Below are 16485 nucleotides of genomic sequence, written 5' to 3' on the forward strand. Positions count from 1 at the left end.
ATTTAATTACACTGCACGTAATAGCTGAATCTGTAGAACTGATGTAACCAAAATGAAAGCGATCTACGCTGTAGACATCAAGCGGCCCTACTAATAGTAAAAAGTGGTTACAGGCTTGCTTCGGGCAGAGATGTCTCATAGTTTAGTAAAGCAGACAAATTGTGCTTTTGCGCCGGAAGCCTTTTCAAGCACAGGTGGCTATAGTATGGAAAATCTTTGAAAGAGACAGAGAACAAGAATCGGTCCATATATGTGCGATAATACTGTGCGGGACGTATTTAAATTATGTAAATAAAGCCTATAAAGGCTCTCGACATTCTTAAAATAACCCCATAATAATTTTAGTTTCGGCTCGATTCTCACATGTGCCACGTGCGGGAACTTCGGCAACGACAAATTTCGTATTTGTGGCTCGTTGATCAATGTTGTCTCTATTTGACGGTGAAAACTGGTTTCAGCCTATAGCTTCATTGTATACCAGTGTCTACCTGTATTCATGCCGCCATATTGTGGACTGGGTAGAGTGAGAAAAAATATGTTATCCGAGTGGTTTATATTTACGTACAGCGTAATTATGTTTAGCTACGCATAATAATAACAGGTTTTCACCCTGACTGTACCGATGCCCAGAAGCATTTCTCGGTGTAATGACAATATCAAACGGATGAGACGAAATCTCTGTACAATGCAAAATGGTACCTGCGATTATTAAGCAACTGTTAAGAACCGACTTAACCTAAGAAAATGATGAAGTGTCTAATGATGGCGCCAGTCACGTACGGGTCATGTGTCGTTTTTCAGCGTACAATAGTTGGATAGAACGCTGGCCATTTATTCATACACGTAACGAGTTTCTAATTGTTGCATTGATTCTGGCTAAAATTAGATACTCGAAAACATCGATATACAAGTAAACCAAGAATACTCGGCAACTTCGTGAGACCGAGTTTATTACAAAAAGTGTTAAAGCTGCTGTTTCTAGTTTGCGAAAGAAAACGAGCATTGTGAACGAGGTCCAAAATCCGCAAGAATAGGATGTTTATTACCGACTCACTTAGCATATTAATTTTACATGTATCGAAGTTGATGAACTACGTCTCCAATAAATAACTAAATGGTATCATTCTCCTGAAAATTATAGTGATTTTTACTTGCATCATAATGAAAGACAAAACAGTTGGCTCTATTTCCATTTTTTCAACAGCTTCGTAAGCTCTATGGAGCCCTCGACTTTAGCTATGTCTGGGATCTTAACAGGATCTACGCACTGTTTGCTTTTGATTTCGACATCTTTAAGTCATGACAAGTTGACTAAAAACCGATTCAGAACAGATCAGAAAGTTTGGCCTCAATTTAAATTCCGATGTTTAAGATATGTAATTTTTATGATTGAAATTATGGCGTCCTTTGGTAGAGGATAAATCCTACAAACCTGCCATTTTGAGGTTTTCTGGGTCAATCGACATCACAACTTAGTAATGAATAAGTAGAGCGATATTAACATTTCCATTAAAAATTATAGCTCAGCCCTGTGTTTCAATCCGTGGCCTGTGGCCTTGCGGCATATACTGCCTTGATGAGATGATGGCAGACGGAATGGAACGGTGAGTACTAACCGCCTCCGTTATTGCGGATCATCTGACCGGTAAATCACAGCAAATTCTTTGTTTGCTAGAACAAACATTAACGCCAGCGAAGCCTTTTATGAAAGCGGGTAGACAAACTACAGTTTATTGAGAGAGATTATATATATATATATATATATATATATATATAGAGAGAGAGAGAGAGAGAGAGAGAGAGAGAGAGAGGAGAAATGTTTGTGACTGAGCATTCTATAACTTTTTTTAAATATATATAACGTTTGACATATTCCACTTGCAAGGATCGAAGAGCTATCCGAAATGCTCATCAATGAAGACGATCGTTAAGCTCGATGATTACAGTATAGTGTTTGTTCGAGACATTCAACTCAACAATAATGCCTCCGAGCTTTAATACCTCGGCTATATATAATATCTTTCGTAAAATAAGTACATCTTTTAGATCTAGATTTCAAGTGAGGTAACTGGGATGAATAACTTAATACAATGACACAGACCATATTTTTCTTGGGAGTTACGAGATATGGAGTCTTCGGCAAGATCGTGCGTAATCGCTATCAACAGCGGTTCATTTTAGTTATTAAATGACGATGCTTTTGCTGTATATTTTTACTCTATAAATCAAGCAGTCCTTTTGTACTGATCCGCGTCACATTCAAATAAAAAATTAGAATATGACTGATAGTATTTCCTTGGCACATTTCCACAATATCTTACACAGATATACAGAAACGAGCAAAAGTAGGTCTGAAAAAAGTAAACTTTCAGCTAAAGCGGAGGAGGAAAAAATCTTAACTGTTAATATTAGTAGGTATATATAATATTTTCTACTAGACGTCACGGCTTATCAGTCACGTAAATAATCCAAATGGCCATTTTTATTATTTCACTCCTATTTTCGCTGCAAAATAGCCTATTTCTAGTTCAAACACGAGTTTTGTATGTAAGCTTTGGGAGGTAAGGGAAGAAAAAAGGAAGGGTTATAGCTCCTTTTCGTGCGATCGGGGGGGATTCGAAACTAAGCGGCGGTGCTGGCTGACAAAAAGACAGAACGTGAGATTCTGTCAGGTGAAAAACAGACTACAGATGATACTTCGACAGATACCAGATGGCGGTCAAATTTTAACTGGTGATACCCGAATAATATTTTAAGCTTAAAGTTAAACCATTACAGCTTAGGACGAGCATGATTTGTGTTTGGCGGTATTTTAGCAATTTTGTAAACTGGTAAACATTTGAAGAAAACAAAACAGTGAACAAAGATATGTATGTGGCCTACTTGTCGAACGGGGCTATCCCACAGAAACAAGCCCTATGTATATATGTGTACATAGGTGTAGAAATGTATATATTTATTGTATTCTTTTTACGTTGCTGCCATAGATAGCTAGCTGTTGTCTAAGACAGAGGTCGTTATTGTGCCTGAAGGCTTTCAACATCTGTTCACAGGATTGAATGACTTCCTCGAAATCGTTAGGACACGTGCGTTATAGTTCCCACTGTCAACCTAGTAAGAGGATAATTACCTTATTTCTTCTTGTAATTATTAATGCGCGATTACTTCTAGCATTTTCTCCTTAACGATTCTGTACAGCGGTAATATAAAGTCGATGGAAAGCTTTTCGATCCCGACGCCCTATGGGCGGTCACGCTGACGGAGACAAAATCGCGTAAATGATTTTTTATATATTATCAATTAAACGAACGAGTATTATTACTTAGACAGTTTATCTTAACGATGAATCAGACCGGAATAGCAATAACTAATTCACTGTACAATTAGTTTACAGAAAAAGCTTAATCTCATGCAAGGTATTGATTAGGGGTAAATCTTCAATAATCGCCATTGATAAACCTCTGCTTGAAAGATCAAACTAAGTAAGCATCAACGGCTATATATTAGTAATGTTTTTAACTAATCGATCTACGCTCACCCAGACGATGATGCATCGTATGTGCTACAGTTTGTGGGACCTAAATGACATTTCGATTTCCTTGTACAAGCTCTGTGATTACTTCGCTGAAAAGAAAATGCTCCAATTTGATACAATAAAAATCCAATTTTCAAAGGCTCTGAGAAGTTCGCTTTCAAACATCCGTCGAATAGCATATCGGTCGGGCAACTTTATATTTCAAAGCCGTTGCGATGAGTTTTTGTCTACCCTTGGACTGCTCCTGCTTGTTTACAAATTGTAAACTGATTCCTTATTTTTTAAGGATGCTACTTGTATAAATATAGTGTTCTAGTAAAAATAGTTAAGGGTAATAATAATAGTCTATTAAAAAAAAATATCGAACGTTCGATGTAGAAGAAGCCGTACTACATACCTTTTCTTGGTGTCAAATCTATCTTACCGCATCTAATTGCACAGAGTAAAATTTATTGGTACAATCTTCAACTTCGATGCAGACATAGTCACTTTCGCTTTTCGCTGACATCTGTCACGCTGAAAGTTTGGTGACAAAATACTACAAAATTATGCCTCCAGGGCTGTATTTAATGGGTTCGTTCAGTTACATGGACGTTACCCTTAGTCCTGACATAACGTTCTAGCTCTAAGCAGCTACCTATTTTAATCATAAGATAGCCACTAATAATCCGTAAATCCGTAAAAATCCGTAATAAATTTCTATTCACACTAAATATTTAGGCAAACACGCGACAGTAGAAATTCAAAGGCAAGCCTTTGAACTGGAACAGCATATACAGTTAGCCTGCACGGAAAAATTTGAAAAACGTTGATTGCTTTTAAACTTACCAATGTATCGTTGCAGAAACTGCCGGTTTCCAGTAATATATTCATCGCTCTTAGTGAGGATTTTATTAGACAAACTGTCTTTTCACCAACAAGACAAAGTATTTCTAAAATAACTGGCACGAAATAGTGTATTGCTCATATTCCACGTGGTTTTCCCCCTATCCCGGCTGTACATGGCACTAAGAAATGTTAAGCCACTACAAGATGATGAGGGCATCGGGCCCTCTATTCTACACAAACGTGCAAGGACCTTGGGGTCTAATCGATATTCTTGCCTTTTGCAGGGTCTTTTTGATGGTAACCTCCACGAGGCTTTTAGCATAACTAAAAAAGTATGCTTCCTCCCTTAAAAAAGCTTTCCCTTAGATACGATAAAACAAGCTTACTCATATTTTACGTAACTTCAATTTCCCTTATTGCTTTCTTATTTGATAAGTTAGCTGGGAAACCTTTCGGGATATGGTAGATCAGTTCTGCGCAAGGTGTTTCCGATAACGACACTGCGTGTTAATGACTGCTCGCGCTGCTTCAGACAGCCTACTTAGATAAAAACAACCACGAATGTATGAGAATGTGGCGTTGCCGAGACAACGCCATGTTATACTCCGTGAAAGACAGCCGTGGCTCCGAAGCCTGTGTTATGCAACATAACTAGTCGTAATTTAGATACTATGAGAACGAGTGAATACTGCGTTCGTTTAAAGAAAAATTGCTGAACTAAAATACTGATATGAATAGTAGTGAATGAATAAAATATGAATAGTTAAAATATATAAGGACAATATGGATCATTTACGCAATCCTGTACAGCGCACACCTAATTAGGGCTATTTACTTCATCAGCGACAGTCACATAAGGAACTTCGTTCACCCCAAATCGTGCTACACTTTTCCGACGGTAGGATGGTTTCTCATAGTGATGAAGCACCAAATTAGAACAGAAAGGGCAGTGAAGCCCATTTCTGTTCTAGTTTGGGTGATTAAAAGAACTATTGATTGTACTACATTATCGACAAGAGGACGACGTCAAAACGTTTATATGGTAATTGTATATGAATAGATATATAAATGGAAATTGGACATTGAAAATTGAGCAGGGAAACCACCCATATCTATTTACCACGACTTTACCCGTATATATCGTTGCACCGAGTCAGTTACAGTAGACTTTTTGTGAATTGTCGGATTTGGAACCGCACTACCAAGGTTGAATTGTACAACGTCAGCTCTCATTGTGATATTATACGATGCATTTATTATAAAATTATCTATTGCAACTATTTAAGTGAGCCGGACATCAGAGGTTTAACTTTACGAAGCCAGTAGCTAGTGATTCAGATACTGCACATGGATAGATGAGACAAGCTCTGCCCACTTTTTTTTTCGAAGCAAATTGTTATCCAAGACTTAGGACTTTCCGCATTTTAACATTCTAAAATAGCATCCAGAAAGCCTACAGTGGTGCGTAACAGTGTGAAATGAATTAACTTTCGTTGTAAGTTCTGAAAAAGTGAGTATGTTTTTACTCGACTTCTGACGGTGCGAAATTCAGTCAACTTTACGATAGAAAGTAAAACTAGCTGAAACGGCTGACAAAGTTGTTCGATGGGTCTGTTATTTGATTGTTAAAGTCAGGTCTAGCCTCTGAGAAAAAGACGATTATGTCTTATAGTTTGAAACGTTGAGTTCATCATAGCACAGGGCGAGCCAAATGTGCAACATGTAGGGCGACTATAGTGGTGATTGTGATGCACAGAAGTAGAGTACGGGCTAAAAGGCTTGCCCGAAGTGCCCGGCCATGAATGTCTTAACTTACTCGAACGTCATACTTCACGTTACAAAAATATGAACTAGATGAGTCAGACTGTGCACACTGCCGTAAACTACACGAACTAGATGCCATTCAGCTAACATTGATTTAAATACACGCAAAGCACGATGTAATACCGAACCATAAGTAAACAAGAAAAAAAAACTATTTGTTGCGAATAGAAAAAAATGCATTCGGGTAAATTTGGAAAACCAGCCCTATAATTTCAACTGCGTCCTACTCCGAGATATTATGAAGTTCCCAGTGGGCATACTAAAACTATTCACCCATTATCCTGTGCACCAATCCGAACCTGTCTTATCTCAGCCTTTTTATTTTATATATAATTGCACTAAATGTGAGCAAACTTTAGATAGCATTCAGTAATACGACAATCTACAGGCAGATGTCAACGTTTGTTCGTGACCTGGGTTCTAACACTTTCTCAATAAACTGGATAATTTAATTACTCGTTTAGTTAAAACTTGGATATTTTACATTCTCGAGCTTTTTGTTAGAAGGAGATGGTTTACTATTATATTAATTGATAGTTGTCCTAATACCCCTACCTATTAAAAACGGTTTGTGAAGATGCTTGAAGCATGCTTCAACATAAATCGTCGAACAGCTCCTCGCTACAATTAGTAAAAGCGAAAAGTAGAAGCAAAAATAAGCATATCTTATAAATATACTGTATTATAACAAAAGAAGACGGCAACACCGAGCAGGGCAGACACCTCATGATTTTATGCACACGCTGGTTTTTCTTGGAAAAGGATTACGACAAGCCTTCTACGTCGTGTTGCAGGTTAGACGAAAACACTGGAGGCTGTTTCCATAGAGCAATATGTGTGTACAGTTCACAGTCAAGAGGCCGCAAATCACATCACCTAGAAATACAGACCCTCCACAAAACAAAAAATAGATATTGTTCCCTAGAAAAAAAACTTTTCGATAACGGAAACACCTGTATGCCCTTGAAACTCGTCATGCACCTAGGTTGGGCACTGTAAAGACGTCACACCTATACAATCTAATCAAAATAGGATAACTACAGGTTAAATGAACTTTTACTGCATCGAAAGATACTGTACTCAACATTTACTTTTTTAAAGAATTTTTTTAAAACTTTTAACAATATTATAACTAAGCTAGCACGTCCATTGGATTTGATTTTATATTTAGACTGGGTGTATAAAAGGTGTTATATTTACAAGGTGTCCTTGAATTAAATTAGCGTTTACAGATTAAGTTGTAGAAAAATGCCCTTATGTCGCCATGTGTATTTTGCGATGCGATGCTCATCTACGAATAGAGGAACCTTCTAGTCATTCTAAGTGCATCCACCTCTACTTTAGGAGAATTATCGATGTTCAATTAAAGCTACGGACAGAAATTGCGCCAGCGTAAAAATGAGGTGGGCGTCCCACTGTTTAGCGTGATGGTGCCCCGCAGATCTGAAAGCGTAGCTTGAGGCCGGCTGCATTAGAAAAAGCGTCGATAGTAATAAAGACGTGAAAATTGTATTCGCAGACCCGATTGTCTCTAAGTGGTAAGCTGATCCGAACCGACCGCTCAACCAATAGCACTACAAGCTAATTGGGTTGACTTGTCAAGTAAAAAGCGCTCTGGCGAATATCTAACGCAGCATATATACAAAGAAGTTTCTGCTTGATGGCCGCACATGGTCTACACCACCTTAACATAGCGTATCATAAAGACACGAAGTTCAACGCCATGGCGAGAGGGCATTGAGCAGCTCTATGTTAACCTCATAAGCTACTCGCTAGACATGCACGTATGTATTATACTGATATCGTATGTGAGGTACCATTGTCAATACGCACCAATGTAGCCAAGTGAACGTCTAAAATACTAGAAATGGTACAATAAAGCCTTGGGATTGGTAGCACCTGTGTGTATGCTGCAGAAATTCTCGACCTCACTCGATGATTCAAAAGGTAAAACTTGCACGCAAGCCTTCAAATAATACCTAATTTTGTTGAAACGTAGCAATCTTCTCCCTTATCGTAAAATAAACCGTAGGATCCGTACTTATATGATCCGTTCTTTTACAATTGCTATGTTCACTAGATTGCCAGGTTTCAGAAAGATGTTCCCAGCCGAACTCTGCAGATTACTTAGGCCGCTGATAGCCTAGGAAACTAAATTGCCTGAACAAAGGTGAATGTTTGCGTCGCGATGGCGAAACAGTGCTAAATTTCACGAAGTCGTATGCCGACAGCTGAGTTCATCTTGAGGGACTTGCGGGATACGTCTGAGCACAACAAAAATACGCTTCCTTTGATGATTATATTGGGCATAATTAGGCTAGCTAATCCAATATCTAAGAGTTATTATTGTTACTGTTATTTAAAACGTACATTTCAATCTGGCCTTACCATCATTAGACGTGAGACGAGAAGCGTATTGTATTTTATGACCCCTACACGTGACACAACTAAAACAATGAAAATACGTGCATTAATATATGAACGCCGTTATAGATTGTCTCATTTGCCTTTAACAGATGATGCCATGATAATGTTACTGGAAAATATCCAAGACATATGGAAATCCCCAAAAAATCATTTAAAAAAAAATGAGAATCTACTAATTCCTAGCAACGTTTTCTGCAATGTCGCAAGCAAGTTGGACAGAACTTGATGATCAACTGTTAGCACCTGCAGTGAACGAACACGTCCAGTCACATCTATACCAAGTCACATGGCCTTATATGTTACTGTCAGCGTTAACAAGGTCGACGATTGCAAATCAGATGCACGCCGCTACACTCCTTAGCCTCATGCATAGGCTCGTTCCGTGCAACAAGGAACTGAATAGATATACAAAGCCGAAACTATTCACACGATCACTGTTTGTCTGTGACCTATTAGTAAACACGCAGTACGTAGGAATATCTAAAAGTTATTTTATTCTACGCGCTGCGTCTTCATTTATACAACCCGTCTTATTAATTAATACAACATGATGAGCACGTCAGCCTTAGATACATGTCTCAACTATATCTTGTCAAGTGTGACTTCGTATGGCCACTCTCGATCGATCTTAAAACCGGGGCCGTATTTCTTGCGGGCGCGTAAACCTGACATGGTGGTACTCGAACCAGGATACGCAGGAATACCCTTAAACAAACCTCCCGGTCCAAGCGATTCTGGTCCGACCGAGCCTGGCTTGAAACGAATGCCATCAGGGATCACACACAGATTACTTGGCAATTCGCCAGGTTTGGCATGAATTAGCAGATCGTACGGGTTCAGTGCGTCGACAGGCGTCCGGAAGAACTTAGCGACATCACCAACACTGCGAATGTCCCTGAGTTCAGGATTGGGGACTGAGTGAGAGAATGCCCGCGTGCACTCGGCTAGCAGTGCCATCTTCTCTTTGCCAGACACCGGCACCTGAAATATGCGTTGTTCGAAAAAGGCGAATAATTTCTGAAGTGCTCTGACATGTTTCGGTAGGTAAAGGGATTAGTCATAAGGGGGTCAAATCTAGGATACGATTTGGGACGCCACACTGGAGGTAGTTTCTCCAGAAAATGAAACATACGACGTTAGTGTTTGTGCGGCGAGTATTAGGGCTCATCTATGTACCAGATCGTAAAATATAATCGATCTAGGTGAAAAGCGGCGCGCCATAGTACCTTCGACCAGTCTTGATTTACAGCAGATGGAAGAAGACGACCGACGACTTCGCGCAGACGATTTTCGATATCAGCCGGCGGATCGTAAGCTTTTCGGGTTCGACAGAACCTATAAATATTACAGGGAAATTAAAATAATTGACTCTTATAATGACTCCCTCCGGTAAGATAGGTATTCCTCGAGAATTTTACGTCAGGCAAATAGATCGTATTCTGATATGTCCGACATTTTTATTAGCTGATAACATTGACCAACAGTATGCTGTGATCAGATATTCGTATAATTTGTTATCTAGATAATATATGATTGCGCCTTTCCATACCAATCCCTCAGTTCGGAATTTAACCTGAATAAATCTGATTACGGCATATATTATCGGATAACAATTTCTACGAATATGGAAATACACGTGAACCGCTTTGATTTGTAAACGAAGATGCAGCTCCCAGATTATTTCTGGTCGCCATAATCTGTCAATTACTATATCTTTATATTAGTTTTAGCTAAGCCACCGAACAAAATTGACTTAGGAAATACTTCATATCCTACCCAAGTAAAATGTTTTCGAGAAAAATGACCATACCCCCTAGCAGCTAACGCGTCGAGGGATCCCTGGGCGAATGTACTGTCGGGGATTCGGTCGCCATCGTAATATACTTTTTTTTTGACAAGCTTTACATAACTCACTCCCGTTCGCGTCGAAACCTGCGCCAAACATTTAATGTAACGAGCACTGAACTTGAGAACAAAGCAAGAGTACCGACATCAGTAGTAATAGCGAAAATGATTGTCATTAGCACCCAAAGTGTTTTGTCTATGTGGCACGACAAAACGTTTAGTTTAATAGCGCCTTAAAGCGTACAGTACAGATTGCAGCTGAATGTATTGCTCAAAATTGGGTCCATTTGTTGTAGCGGTAAACCTGTAACGTAATGTAGATTTCGAATAGACAATCAGAAAATTCAAGGCAAGACACTGAAGTAAGAGTACTGTATTGAAGTCGAGTTCATTTTTAGCATAATAGGCCGCCAGTACACAACTGAATGCGTCGGGGTGTGCGTGTTTAGTTGAAGACTAAGACATTGTTTATTCGACAGCTTTCTTCTAAGCTTCATGCCTATGTAACAACGTTGTTACTTGATCGTGTTTCGTCGGAACTTAGTTTGAGTATGATCCGGCGGTATAGCTTATCCACAATCTCGCAGTATTAAGGATTTCGATACAGGTCGTTATTATTTCTCCGCAGAAAATGACCGCACTAATAGAAATACTCAATTGAGATTGGAATGACGTCCGAGCAAAAATGAGCTTACACATCAGGCTTAGCTGTGGCATCATCTAGCTTTCTAGTTCTACCCACTTCGAGCTTACCTGACCCAAAAAAGCTACATTAGTCCTAAAATTGGTCCATCTCACAACCCGGGCAATGCCTGCGCAGACCATCTTCCACCTGATTATGGAGGCGGCCATATTCGCATGAACGAATTGTTGTAACTGTGTAAACGGTACCATGTGACGGTACTGTAGTTATCATCATTGCTGGTAGTTAGATGGATGGTTGTGACGAGATTATAGACATTCCTAGTGGATGAGTCCATTTAACTTCAATGAAAATTAGACTATCTTCAATCGTGATGGTACAAGTAGTGCTTCGTTTCTACTTTCGGCTGGGTAACCGGACAAGGACAGAAACTGTTTAAAATTATCAGAAAATCAAAAACAATTGTAAACAAAGCCATTTGGCCAGCAAGGCCGCTCCGGGGGCTTCTCGTGCCTATCATCAAAAAAAAAAAAAAAAAAACCTATTGATTATCAAGGCATTATCACTGTGCAGCGTCTGTTTTATCTCTTATGCTGGCATTGCACAGTCGTATTTGGTGGTAGGAAAACGTAATTGATTCATCGACAGTTCTCCGTTTCAATGTTAAAACGTCCATCAGTTCGCTTAAACCGGCGTTTCAACAACAGATTTTGAATACAATTGGTAACACTCGGTTCTAACCGTATCTCCTTAATTGTTATTTTGTTGTTATTCAGTATTTATTTTAGATCTTTCAGATATTTCGAATCAGTTAAACGGCGACGTAATACTGTTGTATAGCCGTTATCCGTACGTTGTTATGAGAAATTCTTGGATCAACTAACGAAATTCTCTACCCGACTCCAGCAAATCCGCTACAGTAGGAATGATTTAATATCACTCACTACCCTTAACCATCTAAAGCCCGCGAAGTGTGAACGGATCCAGCCATGACAGCGGCAGGCAAGATCATCTAATTTGAAAACTTCCTTTACGCTCAGCCTTTTCTTCTCCATATCAACTTCACTGCCGCATCGATAGCATTATATTCATAGCCGGCGACTGCAATTGTACTCGTAGAGTAAGTAATGAAAAGAGCAATATAAATAGTAGCAGAAGACAGTACTCTTAACACTGAACAGCTCAATAGGTAACGACGAATCGGAGCTCAATTGACCCAGCTGCTATAGCGGTAGCGCATATTGTTTTCGTTGGCGCGGGTCGCCGAGCCTCTGCCCCCTCTGGTTAATTAATTGCCCACTACCATTGTCGTTCAGTCCTATTCAGCAGCGTACCATACTACCGAGGCTTTTTACGAAACAACGCTGAGGGTGGGCAATCATAGCCGCAACAGTTGTCTTCTATCCCCAGACATAACAGTAAACGCAAAGCGTAGTCGGGATTCAAGTCAGCAGTAATCAGTCGATGGGGCAGTGCTAACAGCGCCTCTGCCAAAACCCCACAAAACCAACGACATCAGTGGAACAGCAACAGGTTTTGTACGTTTTACCAAAATCTGTGCTGTTGTGATAGGCTCCAAGGGCGCCCGGCAGCGGCAGCAGTAACAGCAGCACCCGAACTTTGGGTGAACGGCAACGAAAGAATCGTTCGGCAACAACGTGGAGAATAACTATGGGTCGGTTGCTGCTCAATGTCGCTACCGCAACTGCATGCGCTGCTCGATCAATTTTTAGGGTACAAATAGACAAAACAGCCGAAGCAGCAGCTTTGGCGGGTCGCGCTGCGGCGGCGATAGAGGAGAGAACATACGACAGCAAACAAGTAGCGTTGAGCGCACTCTGCTCTACACACACTTGTAATCACAGAATGGAGTACGAGTAGCAGCCAGTCGACGTGCAGAAACAACAAAGAAGGCAAAAACTGCTGATCCGCCGTTCTTCTGGTCACCTAGAAAGAGAAAACGATGTTGCCAGGGCATCGGCTCTTCGCAACCGTCGCTGACGTACTGTTGCCGCTATCAGTCGTTAACCGCTGGCACTTCTGCTTTGCAGAATGCGCGCCGCCAGTTCAGAATCGGCCCCCAGGCGGCCGCTCCAGCGCTGGCAGCAGCAGCAGACCAGAACGGGAAAGAGTGACCTGCTGTTCTTCTAGCGCGCTAGAGCAGCAGCGCTAGAGCAGCAGCGCCAGCTACGACGATGCTGACCCCTTGCGGCAAGCAACAGGCGGCCGGCGGCGGCCTGGCGATGGTCGCTGATCAGCAGGACACAGGCAGAGTCGGGCAGAGCGCCGGCAGCGCTAGCGAGCGACAGAGCCAAACTGCTGGAGCCGTCTGCGTTTTATCTGTGCTGTTGGCAACCGCCGTTCCGGCGTTCGTTGTCGTTTTCTCGCCGCATCGGCGTTGCCTGACGTCGCCGTCGCTGCCACGAAAAGTGTCTTCTGCTAGCTTTGCCGTGTAGATCATACCCGTCGCAGTGGTGGTGGCTGGCTGGCTGGCTGGCGTTACTGCTATTGGGACTGACTGACTGACGACCAGAGAGAGGATCTGCGGCCGCACTTTTGTTGTTTTTGCGATATCAACGGTCGGCGGAAGAAACGGGGGCTGCGGCTGCACGAATAACAGCAGCAGTAGTTCATATCGGTAGCACAGTTCGTCGCAGGCAGGTCTGCTTCGGCAGGCGTCACACGGTGCCGGCCAGACCCAGCAGCGGCTGTTCGGCCCGCCATCCGTAGGTTTCGGCCAGTCGTCCGCCTCTTCGCCTGCTCGGACTGTTGTTTTCTGTGCTGCAGACGTATAGAGCATTGTCGTCAGAGAGCGCTTGGACGCTCGTTTGTATGAATCGTAGTAGTTATAGTGCCAGTAGTAGTGGTATGATGTGGTGCTTTTCTTGAGGAGTGCGTTATCTTGGCCGTCGCAATTTGTACGCTGCGATGCGCCAGTGACGAGGCCGAACGAGACAGGTTGGAATTGGAGGCCGACGATGAACATTCGGGGAACTTCTTTGGTAAAAAAAAGCGCTCAACTGTTCGGCTACTGCGGGGCTAGAAGTAGGCTGCCTCTGGAAGGGCTGTGAAAGAGATAAAAAATAGTGGAGCTCATGGATCAGACTGTGTTAGGACGGACCACTCACCGTTTGTACGGGTGCGTGTGTCTGTGAGCCTTCATAGGGAAAACCTTCGATCATATAAGTGTTGCGTTACTGTTCGATTGATAGCGTTTACATAGGCTTGTACCGAAGAAAGGAACTGACGTGGGAGCCAGTAGTTCAAAGCGGCGGTGTCGATCGAATGTGTCGTGTAATCAATAGTATTCGATATTAACGTGCTTTCTGAAAGCTCTATGTGCAAAAAAGGGAAAGTCTGGATTAGTTTGATGAACTTTTGAGTTCTACTTGATGTGTCGGCTTCCATGGCCATTTGTCCAGCGGACGAACTTCAATCAAGATGCACAGTGCTGATCCTCTCTCAACAACGGAAAACGTCATTGTGTACGAAATTATGTTGTAGCCAGAACGCTCAAACTGACTCTCAAATGACGGGCGAAACATTGAGTAGTATCTAGCAGTACGAGATTCCCCGACAACTTCCAACACAGAAGTACGAACGCAAGTTTCAGCAGACATCGACGAAGTTGCAGTACATTAACGATAAGAAATATTCGCGATTTTAGCTTCGAGGAAGCGTTCCGAAGTAGAAGAACAAATAAAAGCCAACCAACCATAACGAATGCTACGTAGCCAATTTGTCCGCCAGATTCGCACAATATCGTTAAAAGTGCTCCGTTTAATGTTTCGGGTAGTGTCACCCTTTACTGGTGTTCACTTGAGCCTCACCAGCAAACGGATATTGAACGCGGCCAACCCACCAACGGATCTACAAAACCTGAGACCCAGCTTCCACGATCAAAATCCCGACTAGAGATAACACTTAAAAACAGTTATAGCCGATTAGCTATCCAAACAAACAGCCTCCGCATAGTATTTTGTAAATTCAGTGAAAAAAGTGACTGTGTGCGTTTCAATTAAGCGGAATCAATGGTTCCCTATGGTGATTCCCTACTGCAAATGTAACCACGATTAGTAAGGTAGGTTTCATAGATGCTATTAACAACGATCCCGCAGTTCATAATTGTAGTCTGTGGCTAAATGACCACGGATATGACTATGCCAATTTCGCTATGACGATTCCGAACGGTCGGTTGTTATCGTTGTCGCAGTCTAGGCTCGCCGACAACGGGAGATTCAAATAACTCTATATATGGGAATAATCAGAAGGCAGTAAGCGGAGACGTACACAAACAAACCCAACAAAGGCTGGCGACAGTATCAATAAAACCCTGTCAAGATTTTGGCGATGCCGCTAAGCCAACGAGGCGTGCATGGTGACAAAAGGGTCCATATGTAACGAGGTGGCAACAACCATCAAAGGCCAGTAGTGGGGCCAAGCCAACCGACCGCCGTTTGACAAATAAGCCTGATCTGGATGGTATTTATTGATAGCTGACGGCCTCGCAACGGATTCCTGGAGCACCGTGTGGAACGGTACCGTTCCAGTTGTCGCGGACGTCGCCGACATTGGCCTACCTGCTGCTGCCGTGGTCGCGAAAGGAAGCATTAATACCTAACGATATAGTCATGGAGACGAACAAACACAACAAGACTCGTTTGTGTGTACGGGACACATTTCTCTTGTGCGTTATCTTTTGTGGTAACAACATTGGATAATGCCAAATGTTGCTTTCACTTGTAGAGCGACATTCATACACCGATCATACACGGAGGTAGAGTGAGGTACTACACGGAAACGGCAGGTAGAAACATGTACTAAGTATTGGTCATAGTTCATTAGTCATGGTTTTATGGCCTTAGAATAATGGGCAAAGTGTCAGAAGTGGCAATTGATGTACTGTGGCAGCGTTCATTGGTAATGGTTATTGGCAACTGGAAATTTTGTGGAGTTGATTTTACCAATAATAACAATAATAGTAATGTCCACTCCTGATACATTACAGATAGTGTGATTGCAGGTAAGATAGTAATTTGGATTTGAACTGGTGAGGGATTCAAGGCTTCGATCATTTGGATGACCTGGCAGAAGTACCAAAACCTGTGCCACAAGTGAAGACACGTAGTCGAATTTACCGTTTTCGAAGTTATTGTCCTGGTTGCATTCAACAGGTGGATTATGTCTAGGAATGGATGCCCAATGTTTGGTTTATTCCGGAGTCGTAGCAGTATACGTGTGAATTTTCGCGGAGAGGGAATAAGTTGCCTGAGGTCTATTTTGAATATTCTGCAAGCACATCAGAAAAATTCTGTGTTTGTATGTAATTGGCATAATGTGTTTCGATTCATTTTAAATGTTGAAATGGCTGCAGTTATCAGTA

General features: G+C 41.6%; 2 protein-coding genes across 6 annotated transcripts in view; one reads left to right on the forward strand and one right to left on the reverse strand.

The window, feature by feature from the left end:
• Nucleotides 1-9085: 9085 nt before the first annotated feature.
• On the reverse strand, nucleotides 9086-11369 carry mRpL50 (mitochondrial ribosomal protein L50). The gene is made up of 4 exons (XM_022811091.2): nucleotides 11213-11369; nucleotides 10425-10546; nucleotides 9841-9949; nucleotides 9086-9595 (listed from the first exon to the last, which is right to left on the reverse strand). Exons 1-4 carry the CDS (start codon nucleotides 11351-11353, stop codon nucleotides 9197-9199), a joined length of 771 nt encoding a protein of 256 aa, XP_022666826.2. The 5' UTR covers nucleotides 11354-11369; the 3' UTR covers nucleotides 9086-9196.
• Nucleotides 11370-13357: 1988 nt separating this feature from the next.
• The window catches only part of LOC111252240 (uncharacterized), a 32681-nt gene continuing 29553 nt past the window's right edge, over nucleotides 13358-16485 (forward strand). For 2 of the 5 annotated variants that reach the window (XM_086993690.1, XM_086993691.1), the window contains exon 1: nucleotides 15216-15879. In XM_086993690.1, the coding sequence (XP_086849816.1) occupies nucleotides 15823-15879 (57 nt within the window). In that variant the 5' untranslated portion in view covers nucleotides 15216-15822. Of the gene's footprint in view, nucleotides 15184-15214; nucleotides 15890-16485 lie in introns of those variants that run through there. The other 3 variants (XM_022809752.2, XM_086993693.1, XM_022809753.2) reach the window with 3 other exon arrangements.

The sequence above is a fragment of the Varroa destructor genome, unplaced genomic scaffold (genome assembly GCF_002443255.2).
Source record: "Varroa destructor unplaced genomic scaffold, Vdes_3.0 BEIS01000006.1, whole genome shotgun sequence".
Lineage (NCBI taxonomy): Eukaryota > Metazoa > Arthropoda > Arachnida > Mesostigmata > Varroidae > Varroa > Varroa destructor.

What these genes read in the sequence shown, in the direction of transcription:
- mRpL50 (XM_022811091.2), bottom strand. Translation starts at nt 11,353, where the DNA reads ATGGTACCGTTTACACAGTTACAACAATTCGTTCATGCGAATATGGCC. An exon ending in ATGTAGCTTTTTTGGGTCAG is followed by an intron (nt 10,547 to 11,212) that starts GTAAGCTCGAAG and finishes TGTTTGGCGCAG; the next exon opens with GTTTCGACGCGAACGGGAGT. An exon ending in GACGCGTTAGCTGCTAGGGG is followed by an intron (nt 9,950 to 10,424) that starts GTATGGTCATTT and finishes TAATATTTATAG; the next exon opens with GTTCTGTCGAACCCGAAAAG.